Raw genomic sequence first — 12,950 nt, 5'->3', positions numbered from 1 at the left:
ATGCAAATGTTGATGAAAGTGACCTTAAAACCCTCTAACCTCCAATCTACTATGTAAGTAAGGGGTGAAAGGGTCCCATCCAGTTAAGCCTATTGCTTTTCTAGAACCAGTCAATCATTTAACATCTGCCTAAATTCAAATTATGTGCTAAAGCATTTACTTGTAGTCCTTGATCCAACAAACGTGAGCAAAAGATTCAACAATGTGGTATAAAAATTGTAACAAGCTTGAAGTTACTGAATGGACAGACTATTTTCTGAGTTGTATGTAGTCTTTTTTTGGTAAGACAAAAGCCTCTGGCACAGAATCAGAATGTGAAAAATATTTGTACAGCAATACAGTGAATAAGTTGTCTCTATACTACAATTTATTTTTTAACAGCTATTAATATATCCTACGTGCTGCATCAGGGTCCTTTATCAATTAATAGTTTTACAAATATTAAGCCATAGTAATATTTAACTCAACCAACTCAATCTTACAAGTCTATCAACAAACTCATCACATGTACAAACCGGACACTGTACAAATAAACATATGTAAATCTATATCACAGCAGTCTAATCACTGGAGGAAGACATTTTTCTGTAAAGTTGTATCACTGGTCTTTGCCGAGTGACAAAAAGCTCTAGTTCAATATTGACAATAATGAACACTATAGTGGTAAAATTTAAGATTCGTTCCCAGAGAATACACTAACAACAGAAACAAAATGGCTGAAGAGTTGTTCAGTATGTAGGCACAGGTACAACGATTTCTGTTCAACATTTAGAGCACACTAGTACCACAGAAACAGAAGTTATTTCCTCAGCGGTAGTTAGGGAACACACTGTTATTAAGCTATCACTCAGTGGTAAATACCAATTTTAACGTTTCCCAGTATAGAGTAGAACAGTATCCTCATATCCATGTCAGATATAAATGAATTTAATGAATAAAACTGTTAATTGCTGCCAGGTCTGTAAGATCATTTGCGTGTGTATGACTATGAACCTATGTTATTTACAATGCAAACGTGAAACGAACACATGACATTTTGATACTCCATTTTCTGAACCAGCTGTTGGGTACTTGAGATGGCATTATACAACATGCATATAGCTATAGTTCTTCAGTTACTTCAGAACACTGACCAATCGTTTATTGCTCACATTTAAAAACTTAAGACTTTATAATCAAAAGCTCTTTTTCTGTGTGGATACAGCATGTCACAACCACCTCAAACAACACATTTTTCCCCAACCAAAATGCACAGTCTGATGGCAACTAAGGTCTCATAAATAAAGTTTGCAACCTAGTGAAATTAAATTACAAAAATATAATTTTTAAATAAATCTGTTATTAATTTCTAATAAACTTTTAGCGTTGCTTCCATAAAAAAATTTGACCCAAATGATCCACAATTTATTTTAAAAGGAAAACCATTAATGTGTCTAATATGCATTACAAAATTACTGGCTAAAGTCACCGATATTACTGGGTGGGAAGCAGTACCCATGTTCTGCAGGTAAGGCTTTCTATTCTCTAAAATTAAGGTGTACAATTTCCTACCTACTGTTAAGGGAACATGTATTATTTCAGTCTCCGAAACTTACATACAAGGTATTTTCGATATATAAATATATACATAAACATGCCATATAAAACATTATTACAAATGGAGTAAATACAGAAGTTCAATTTTAGATATAATCTATTTCATATAATACAATGCAGATAACATCAGGAAATTACACATTTTCAAATGATTGCCTTCATCAGTGAGATTTAACAAAATTAACAAAATCAATTAGCTTTGAATTGTGAAGCTGTATTGCAACCACAGCTTATTATCTTACCACAGGTTTAGTGGCTCCATTTTAACTGAATGGCAGAGAAATACTTACTAGAAAAAATAAATATACCAACAAATGAAATGCAAACTAATCCCTGCTCCCCAAATTCATATCCGTAACAATTCAAAGAGGATCTGGAAAATATTTGTCATTTTTTGTAACAAAATGCATAACGAGCTACATAAAACTGGGTATGGTGGATACCAATTTGCTATCCACAGCATCATGTTTCTATTCCTCTTGGTGCCAGATACCAATGTGTTCTTTGTTCAAACATTTAAGCTTTTTTTTTTTTTTTGTAACAGGAAATAGAGATTGAAGAATCAGGCCTCAAATACATATACAGAATCTGTGCAAATTTAAGGTCTTAATTCTGTATGCCCTCCCTTCCAGATATTGCAGATGATGTTGTAAAATAAAAAGACATTATTAAGTAAGGGTGTACAGAATTGAGGTTTCATTGCAGGTTTATTTTTTTCAACTAAGTTAGGGTCACACATAAAAAAAAATCTTTCACACTACCCAAACTTCCAAAATAATGTATAACCAGAAAATTTTGGTTACATTTTTGTACCATACCAGATCTCTGAAAATATGACTACTTCTGTATTTTTTTTCTTCCTTAAAACTGGACAATACTTTCAGTGATAGAAAATGGTATTAAAATTTGTTTGTAAAGGTATAAAATAACTAAATGTACCATAAACAAATAAATAACTGCTTTTCTTTTCCAGAGCAGTACATATAACAATACATTCCCCTAAGTCATATAGTTATCATTTACAATAGACAACTTAATTTTACTAAGGATGCAAGAAATAATAGAATACAAGGCACAATCATTAAATGGAATTTTTCTTTAGGGTGTATATTGACTTATGTCAGCGTGATATACCATAAAAAGTGCAGAAAAACACAATGTGCAATGAGACCACTGTATAAAACATGATTGCATAAAAAGTGATTTGGCCTTTTAACCTTAATAATTGAAAATAACCAATCTTCCCCTTAAAATTAAACTATAAAGTATGACATTTTAAAATTTATTTTCAATTCTAGTGCTATCTAAAAAATCCTGAAAAAAATTTATACCTGGGTAATATTTTATATGTATGTGTTTATGTATATATTAATATATACACATACACTTTTCTTTGTAGGTCATTTTAGCCTCTTAAGCATGTCTAAAGTTGTAGAAACAACCATCAATCTGGATCAGAAAGTAAACATCATCATTCCATACCTGTCCTGTAATTTCCTTGAATCCTTTAACCAATTATACATTTTGTCTAAAACATCTCTGTCAAAGGACCCCACCAGTGCATTATTTTCTACCAAAAGTACCAAAAAGGATACATTTCAGAACAATGTTAACAACTTACTATTTAAAACAAGACACAGCTTTTATCACTGCAAATGGTATGCTGTACTGACACTCAAAAAGAAAAAAAGGCTTTCCACTGCACTGATTCTCAGTCTTTGGCACAATAAACAGAGATTTAGTGATTGATACAAGAATCAAGGTCTGAAAAATTAGACATTAGTCAAACTTTTTCCAATGTGGATATATATATATTTATGATTACATTTTTGCTATGTTTGGCAGAACTTGGATAAACCAATGGCCTGTGCTAGGCTTCTTTTGCAGTTGAGTGTTCCATCACAACTGAAATTAAACATTTTCAGATTAGCAAAGTTTGGTATTTTTGTATTTAATAGAAACTTAAGTAAATTTACCGCCACTTTTTGCCTTCCTAGGCAACTTGACTTTACAACCAAAGTGTACCTTGCCTGGTCAAAAATAGATTTGTTTTCAGTTTGTGGCATTAAAAGTTCTATCACCTTTTTTTAATTGTGTAGATACTACGCACTACCCGAGCAGAGTAGTTCTCACCTCTGTACATTGTCAGTCAGAAATTGCTTCCATTATTCTCAACTGTGAACAAAATGACTGTTGAAATGCATAACCTATTTGGAGGGCAATAAATAGCAAAAGTTTAAAATATATCTTTCTTTCAAAGAATGTTCTTTCAGTTTAGTTTTTGCTAAATTTTTCTCCCCAAACCAGAACATATTCTTCTAACCCATAATAGCAGCAGGGAAGCAGAAGTCTGTTCTGCTGTTTCTTAACTGTACCTGCTTCATAGCATTCTGAAGTAAAACCCTTGGTAGGAGTTACCAACCGATTAAATTAGCTTTTGCTTTTTCAGTCAACTTTCGGACTCTGCCTCTGCTAGATGTTCCAAAAGTTAAGGAGGTGTCTTCAAACAATAGCTGCCTTTGCTCTTCTTCAGAGTCATCTTCATTGTAAAAGGCTGTCCTCCTACCCTGGTTTCTAGTTCTCATGTGAGGTTCAGAATCTTTAAGCTCTTCAGACCCCTCCTCCATAGGCTCATCTGTCTTTTTCCTCCTGCTTCTCGTTTGCATTTTAACATTCGCAGGAACTAAGAGGTCCGAGCCTGGCTGATGGGTCTTTACCTTCCTTTTTGGCTTTCTACCCCCACGGCCTTTTTTTTGTAACAAGTCTTCCTTCATATTATTTTCAGAAAGAGAATTGCATGCAGTAGAAGCAGAGGCTTCTTCTGGTACGTCCCTTGCGGTCTGGATTGTATTCTGCTCTGCAACCTTTTGCTGTTCAACAATTTGTAGCTTTTTTGGTTTTCTGCCTCTTTTCTTGTGCACCACTTCACAGCTACTGTTATTAGTCTCCACCTTCGGTTTCCGTCCAGGACCCCTTTTAACTGGAGGTTTTGAAGGCTGTCCTCCGTGTCCATTCACCTGAATGCTTCCTGATGCCAAAGCATTATTCTTGCAGTCTGCTGTAAAGGAATGAGAGTACTTATCACGTAACAGATTTGCATTTACATTCATTTTCACACTGCCTTAATAAAACTCTTACTAAAATATCTGAATGGATTCACAGTGATTGCCGATCTGTCAAAATCTAAGAAACCCAAAGTAGAGCTCAAAAAGAGCTTCATTCCAGTATGCAATGAGGACTAACTTCTAGTTGGGGTTACCTCAAGGTAGCTTAAAAAACAAAGGAAAAAAAAAAGGCAGGGGAAAAAAAAAACAACAAAGGAAAGAAACACCAAAGGGAAAAAAAAAAACAAACAAAAAAAAAAAGAAAAAAGAAAAAAAAAAGAAAACACCCCAGAACAGCTCAAGTATTTTTCTTAGCTGATACAAAACCAGTGGACAAAAACTATTCGGTATGTACAGCAGCAAAAAGTTTCCCAAGAAGCACTGCTGCAAGGACTGGGAATGCTTCACAACAGGACATCTCTGGAGAAATGAAAAAGTTTCTTTCAGCCTGAGGCAGCAGCCTTTATAGCCAGTTCATTAGACCAGGGTTATTTTAACAAAAAAGTGAGGAAAAAGGTGGAAACGTGGGAGACTTACACACACACACACACACACACAAAAGTATGTGATTTGTACAAGTTTCTCACATTAACAGACACATGGCAGAAGACTATGTGCTTGGAGACTTTTATGGGCTATGAGTTTTTCTTAGGTGAGTGGTACTCAACTTCCTCAGCACGGGATGTCACAGGACCTCGTATGGAGATGTTCTGATACCACAGCCCCTCCCTAAAACATGAGCAGGAACAGACTCAAAGCCAGTATGACAGTTCACCCGGTCCTTTGATGGGACGTCCACATGCAGCTCCTGCTGTGTTCAAATGTGCCCCATCATGCACTAAAAGCACAGGCCTCCACTGTCCTAAGTGTGGATGTGCAGGAGAGACAGGATCACGTCACAACAGTCAGAGGCCTCTGACATGACCAAACACCCAGTTGTATAATGGGCACACGTTCTGCCATGCAATGTGGCAACAGCCGAGGCCTTTGTGAGGAAGCTTGCAAGGTATGGATAGATGATTTAACATATCGGAACACAAGCTGTGTTTTCAGAAGCATGGAAGAGTAAGAAAGAACAGATAATCCTCAGGGAGAGGAGGACTACAAGGAGTAACCATATTAATTAGGTGGGGGCCAATTTGCAGACTACTGTTTCTCCACCTTCAGAGAAAAGATGCTTAGTGGATCTCGCTGCTTCACAGCAGCTTCATGACAGTTCAGAGCTCCTTCATAAACAGGAAAGCTTTTAGACTAGGAGATCTTATTTCAGTCCCCTCAGAAGCTTTGAGTTCTAAGGTATCCAGACATCAAAAGACCAAGCCAGTTCAGTCAGAAGATTACATGAAACGAGGTCTGATCAATCCATACAAATACACTGAACAGAAGCAGCAACCACTGCATAGTTCTATTTTGCTGCAGCAAAAAAATGAAAGAACAAAGTTGCAGCTGGGATCTTTATGCTCCTAATTGTGAGGACGGTTCATCACACTCAGCGTTACTGACCCAAATATAAACCACTAAGTTTCATTAGGTACAACCGACAGGGTTTAAAGTGTAACCCTGCAGAAATCTGCTTCGGAATCTGAGCACTCCTAACATGACACTTGTAATATGTAAATGAAGGTACAGATAAATCAGACCAGACAACAGTTATCATGTCATGGAAACGGTGTTAAGAGCAGTCAAAACTATGCTAATTTATAAAGAAGGAAACTAACTGTGACTGAGTTTTTCCATTAGGCTTCCCTATTCTGCTAAGTCATAATGCATATTAATTACCCCACCCCCAAATTATCAAAACTGAAGTACAACACTACAGCCACTACATCAGTAACTGGGAGGGTGATTCCCAAGAAACCCCATACCTTGTTGATTAACAGTTGAAGATTTTACTTTGCGCTTGATTTGCTTCTCTTTCTCAGGATTTTCTCTTGTGGAGTTATTCCTAGTGTTATGACTGTAATCAGATTGACTAGGGATTGATACAATATTCTGGTTCTTGGAATGTTTGGCTGAATTCTCCAGTACTAGAAGGACAAAAAAAAAAATTATCCAGGTTAAGTAGTTTATACCACACTCAATGTTATCTGTCTAAAAAAGGAAGTCATGTTCTACTAGAAACAATTTGTATCAGTGACCAAGAAGCGAGAAAGATTCCTGGATAAAACAACATAGCCTAACTTGTTCAGCTTTCCTCTGAAGAACCTCAAAGGCACGGCAGCTTGAAAATGGAACTAGCCTTAACTGAGACAAATACATCTGATATTCAAAAAAGCAAGTTTTATGTTTAAAACCCATTCACAGCTTATAAAAAACCCCAAACTATCAAAGAAATAACTTGCCTGACTTTCCTGACCCTGCAGTAGTATTAGGCTTTGTAATTAAAGGCTTTATCGTTAAAGGCTTTGCTCCTGAAGAAGTAGATGGTTGTTCTGCAACAGCCACATCTGTTATCCCCCTATTGCTTCTAGTCCGCACAAGGGAAGAGGTTTCAGCCGCTTTTCCGTTTATCTGAGGCAGAGCATGTCTCAGTGCTGTTGACCGTGCAGGTGCAGAAGTCGAAGAGGTGGCAGAAGTTTCTGCCTTCAGCTGAGGTTTTATTAATCTCCTCTTCCTTTCAGGGCTGCAAAAGGAGTAACAATTTGTATCCTGGATGACTGCTTTTTTTTTTTTTTTTATTTTACAGGAATAAATAAAATTAAATGCCAGTTTCTGAGATCATGGGAGTAAAACAATCATCTCTGTATGATGTATGTTCAAAATACAACATCTACTGTAGAAATTCATGTAGTTATGAGCCTCTGAAAAGTGAATCTTTAAAATAAATGCTATAGTTATATGACAAAGCATGATGCCATCACTATCCTAACAACGTTGGTTTACTGCACATGTTCAGCAGTTATTTGAATTTTAGGCACTTGCACTAGGATAGCTCTAAGTAAAGTTTAAAACTTCCACCTCATAGGGACTTGCACGTCAAAGCTATCATTCTGCAGTATAGGGAAGAGCAAAGGAAATATTAAGGAAAAAACCACACTTCTACTGTTCGGGTGTGTCAGACTTGTGCCACATTTCACAAATACTGTAAAGGAATCAATATACCTGGATGCAACACTACTGGAAACTGAGCTGCTTCTACTTCTTTTTTTCCTTCGTTTCTTTATTGTATTTCTTTTATGAAAGCGTAGGGCAGATTTATAATCCGATAAAATAGAACTTATATGTTCTTCAAAGAAAGCAGAAAGGCGCAAACTCATGCTGTAGATCTATAAAAGAAAAGCCAGTAAACAAGCAAGTTTTATACTTTTCCAAAGCATCATTTTACTTATTTATCACTGAACAATAGCTATAAAAGTAAACTGACTAATATGGAAACGTTTTAAGGAAATTTACAGACCATCTTAACAAATTTGCACTAATCCATGCTCAGGTTTGCTGTGACTATTTTCATGGTTTTGAAAAGTGTATTACAACTGAAAATCACACACATAAGGGAAAATTAGAAAAGCCACCTTTTCAGCTGTCCCTTTTCAACTGCATTTCCAGAATGCATCCTTTTCTACCTTCAGCAGAAACCACAGAGAGATCCTTAACAAAATTGTACTGTATCAGGCCTAGGGTCAAGAAATCTAATTTTCTTCTGTATTAAGCTGCATCCTTATATCCTGTATTTGACCATCAGTCTATTCCCCTTTTGGATGAACTGATACTACCAGTGATTTGGTTGCAACAGGTACAAAAAAAAAAATCCAAAACTGTATTAGAATTACGTAGGTGAATGTTTTTCTTCTTTTATTTTTTTTCCCCTCTAGCCTTGGACAATTTATAGAAACACCCAATCAAACTCAGTTTAGATCACAACTAATTATGTCCCCTATAATTAAGAGGGGACGCAGCACCTTCTTAGAATATGAAACACAAAGACAATATTAAACAGTTGCCTACCTAATGACACACCACACAAGCTGAGTGCCAGACTAAACAGTAAGTGGGACACATTTTGCATGCATTACTGGAGAGGACATCCAAAGAAATTTCATGAGAAAATATGTTTAAAAAGTTAATATAAAAATGTATGTCTAATGTGCCAAGAAAATAATGAAGGTGACAGGTTTACGTTTACTCTTCAAGTAAGCATCAGTGATGTAAAGTAAGATGCTAAAAATATCACTGAATGACAAGGCAGAGTAAAAACAGCACCGTTCAACAACTGTGTGTTGCATGCACTGGAAGTACATAGGTTCTGGAATACTGAAATTCTTGACATCAAAACCTTCCACTTCTAAGAGCTATAAGTTTACTACTATACCAGTCTGTTTGGAAGAAACATGAAAAAATATGAAAATGTCAGAAGAACCTCCACACAGAGCTGAGTTAATGTCAAGCATCCTCCTATCTTGGTTTGAGGAGATTGAGAAGAGAAAGAAAAACCACAAAAGACTCCAAACTGCCCTTTGATGCAACCAAGAGACAAGAGAGTGACTCTTAGGCAGCTCAAACAGTGAGTGGGATTGTCTGCTACTGACTGAAGAGAGATCAATCGATCAGTCCTGCTTGCTAGTCACCTACTAAGGAATTTGTCTTTATACTTTAAGACAATAAAGTCCTGATGATTAATTTGCAATTTAGAACAGCTGAACATAAAAGCTATTAATAATTCTAGTCACACATTAATAATTCTAACACACATTAGTAGAAGAAAAGCTACACAGAAGCCTTGAACATGCGTAAGGATACAGTTGTCACTTTCACTGCTAACAGATATGCACCTGCAAGTCAATTTGAGAGAAAATATTAATTCTACCACTGGCAGGGCGTTTCAGTATCAGGTCAGTAAGACTGGCTTTGTAGCCTCATGCTTTATGTAAACAGTTCTGTTTCCCGGAAATCTTAAGCACTTCTTTACAATCTCACTGCACTGGTGAACAGCACAGAATTTCATTGTCCTCTACTCTCTAGACCTGGGTATTTCAGTTTGGAGCAACCTCCGAAGTGGAGGAGTTTGAGGCTCTGTCTGCGTTTTAAAATCTAGTTTCTTCCCCAAAATATCAGTTAAATTCCACTATTGTACCCACAATCATGTTTCTACAGATCTTTCCTTCAGTGTGCCTCTCCCTTTGGATCCACTTTCAAATACTGACTTTTGAAGCACACTTGCAGAACATCAGAACTTTAGGCATTTAAACAGCATACATTCCCTTCCTTTAAAATACAAAGCTATACTACTTTCTCAGAAATATTCACATTCGAAGATCAGAAATAAGTAAACAATAATTAAACAAAAAATAATAATTAATTCTTCTGTCCTGTATTTTTCAGATATAAGTATTCTTTCAAACAACAGCAAGAAAAGAAAAAGTCCTACCCTTGATCTTTTACTTGGTGTATAGGCCTTGGAATTGCTGAAAATAAGTCTCACATCTTTACATAACTCCATCGGTGACTCATAGTTGCCAGCTTCCAGTGTTTCTCTAACAGTAGCAAAATCCATAGGAGTGTCAATAATATCTCTATAATCCTGTTAAGAAATAGCAAAGCAATGTATTACAATTTTTTTTCCCCAAGTCTTAATGCATCATTTTCATGAGGATGCGTTTGATAAACCTATCTAAACAGGTATGGAAGACTGCTACAGACATTTTGCTCCTTTCTATTCGTACACAACAGAACTCCTTACAGACACACTCAACAGGATCGAGGTTAGAAGTTAACTGACACAAGATTTAATTCATTTTATAAACACATTTGCTCAAAATTTGTGTCCTAAGGGTTACGTTACTGACACACAGGGTCATGAAGATAACCATGATATGAAAGTGTGACTACAAGCTTTCTGGGTGGCTTAACAGCTCAAACTTGGTACTGAGTCCAATACTTTTGTTACCTATTAGCTTTAAAATATGAAGTTCGAATATTTGAACCTGATCAGAGGCTTAGCAAATCTCTGCTGAAACCTGAGCAGTCTCCCAAATGGAGACCTGACAATTTAGGAAAATAGTATTAAAATAATGAAAACTCCAAAGGCTTAAATAAGACCCTGTTCAAGCCAATGACAGGACTTTTTTTTTCTGGGCTATGGAAGAAACAGAGGAATATCCATATGAAAAAAACCTTAAATACCCAAATTATCAAAGTTAGTCCATCAGAGCAAACAGAAGCTGTGTGAGTGCCTCTGAACGTTTAACAGATTTATGACACCAGGGAGCAGTGTGTTTCATGCCCAAGCCTAGTAAGGTGCTCTCTATCAGCTGACCCACGACAACACTTGTCACATGCAAGAACCAAACATCCACACTTCATATATATGACCATTTTTCACTCAAAAAAAGGAAAGATGCATCTTAATTGCAAAAGCTGTCATGTACTCAACAACCCAGACATCCCTAGATATAAAACATCTTGCAACTGAAGTATTTAAGAGAGCAGAAATGTATCATTTATTTCGAAGTTACTTTAAGACAACAATAAACGTTATTATCACGTGGCAACCAAGCAGTGAAAAAAAATTTCTGTCAATACAGCAGCCTGAAGTTTCAATTAAAAGAGCTGGAAAAATGGTCACAGCTGAAAAAAAAACCCAAACACCTAACCACTGGATTATAACTTCTGCTGTTGTATCTTCCTGTTCTAAAGCACTCACTGGATATTCAAGGAGATCCACCGGTTGTCGAAACGGTTCAGAGTCTTCACACTGAAAAATGAGATTCAGCAACTCCTGGCATTGCTTCTTCCATGACTGAATGTCATATGACTGAGCTCTATTACGTAGCCGCCGCTTTGGCTGATGATCCTGAAATGACAGTATTGTCTGTTTTTACAGAATCTAATGGAAAAGTTACCCTGCCGGATATAAATTCTAATTAATGAATTCATAACACACAGCAGCACAGACAGAAATGCTTTTACATTGAACAGCTCAGTAGAACAACATGTCACTTTTAAGTTCAAACTTTCCAAAAGCTGACAGTACACGATAATAAACACTTTCAGTTCTACATTCTTTTGTTTATAAACTCACTCCTAATTATTTATAGCATTATAAATCATTTAAAAAACACATATATATAAAAATGTACCTTTCTTTTTCTAGTGGAAGTTCCCGGCACATTTGTATCTTTCTCTTCTTCCTTTGAGCAAGATAATGAGTCGCATAAAAAGGTTAAAAAAATATAAGCATATATGAGTAGGTGAGTTCTTTTATACTCCTCTTATAATTTGTGTCTTTACAGTTCTAATCCTGTCCCTCTGGGAAGCATTTCATGTGACCGTCAGTTTTGAGAACCTCTCAGAAATCTAAGAAGCATCTAAATTTTCCAGCTGACAAAAAGAAACATGTAACTGACAGAAAAGCACACCCCACTCCCTCACTGTGACTGAACACAGTACTTTTGTATCCAGTAGGATGGAGACACTGGTCCCGTTTCTCCGGCCTATCAATGCCAATGTCTAAGAAACAACCACTTACCTCATCAGAGTCAGACAACACTTTCTTCTTCATTGCATTGTATAATGGAATGATGTCATAGCAACTCTGGTCTCTGTGCAAAAAGAAATAAACACTAACATTTATTTTCCATCTTCAATTATGGAACCAACTGTATGTTGCTTAGGATGAGGAAAATGTTTACGAAGCCATTCCAAAATAAAACCATAGAGCGTTAAGTGCTATAGGAATACTAGGAGGACTGCAGTAATAAGAAAAGCTAATCTTCTGCTCAAAAAGCTGTAAAATATTATCTGCACTCTGTAAAATATATCCACTTAACACTGTCAATGTTCTAAAATTAAAAATCTCAATCCTTTACCATGAATTTATTAGCATTAGAAAAATCTAATACTACACCACAGAAGGGACTTTGGGGCCCATCTAGCTTTGCAAGAAGCACTACAGTGCATTTCATGTGCAAAAGAGCAATTTAATACATTAGCACCCACAATCCAAGACGTTGGAAATGTAATGTTTATTTGTGTAAGGACTAGCACTGTTATTGTATAAACTTGCATAATTAAATCAGCAAAACAAACATCAGTTTTCAATTCTTGTAAACCAGCAAACTCCTACACAAAAGAAAGCCCAAAGGTCTTCTACCATGTAGCAACACAAACCACCAGAAAAAAGGTGTGAACACATACTCCGGTGGAATCTTAATCCATAATACAGGCTACTGTAATTATTGCTAGAACAGCTGGGGGGGCGGAATCAAGAAACACCCCCCCGCTTCTGCTTTTTAAAATCTTTAGGTAACTTAG

The 12,950-nt window shown here is 36.2% G+C and overlaps 1 protein-coding gene across 2 annotated transcripts in view; it reads right to left on the bottom strand.

Annotated features, from left to right (window-relative positions):
* Nucleotides 1–2,981: 2,981 nt before the first annotated feature.
* Nucleotides 2,982–12,950, bottom strand: part of PHIP (PHIP subunit of CUL4-Ring ligase complex) — a 116,541-nt gene continuing 106,572 nt past the window's right edge. For both annotated transcript variants that reach the window (XM_086482487.1, XM_086482488.1), the window contains 8 exons: nt 12,166–12,238; nt 11,777–11,827; nt 11,341–11,490; nt 10,066–10,218; nt 7,803–7,966; nt 7,043–7,323; nt 6,566–6,727; nt 2,982–4,654 (listed from right to left, as the gene is read on the bottom strand). In XM_086482487.1, the coding sequence (XP_086338613.1) occupies nt 4,011–4,654; nt 6,566–6,727; nt 7,043–7,323; nt 7,803–7,966; nt 10,066–10,218; nt 11,341–11,490; nt 11,777–11,827; nt 12,166–12,238 (1,678 nt within the window). In that variant the 3' untranslated portion in view covers nt 2,982–4,010. The remainder of the gene's footprint in view (nt 4,655–6,565; nt 6,728–7,042; nt 7,324–7,802; nt 7,967–10,065; nt 10,219–11,340; nt 11,491–11,776; nt 11,828–12,165; nt 12,239–12,950) is intronic.

Source organism: Leptosomus discolor, chromosome 2, assembly GCF_034619465.1.
Source record: "Leptosomus discolor isolate bLepDis1 chromosome 2, bLepDis1.hap2, whole genome shotgun sequence".
NCBI classification, from domain to species: Eukaryota; Metazoa; Chordata; class Aves; order Leptosomiformes; family Leptosomidae; genus Leptosomus; species Leptosomus discolor.
The sequence above is the reverse complement of the archived record's forward strand: the minus strand, read 5'-3'. Positions and strand labels throughout refer to the sequence as shown.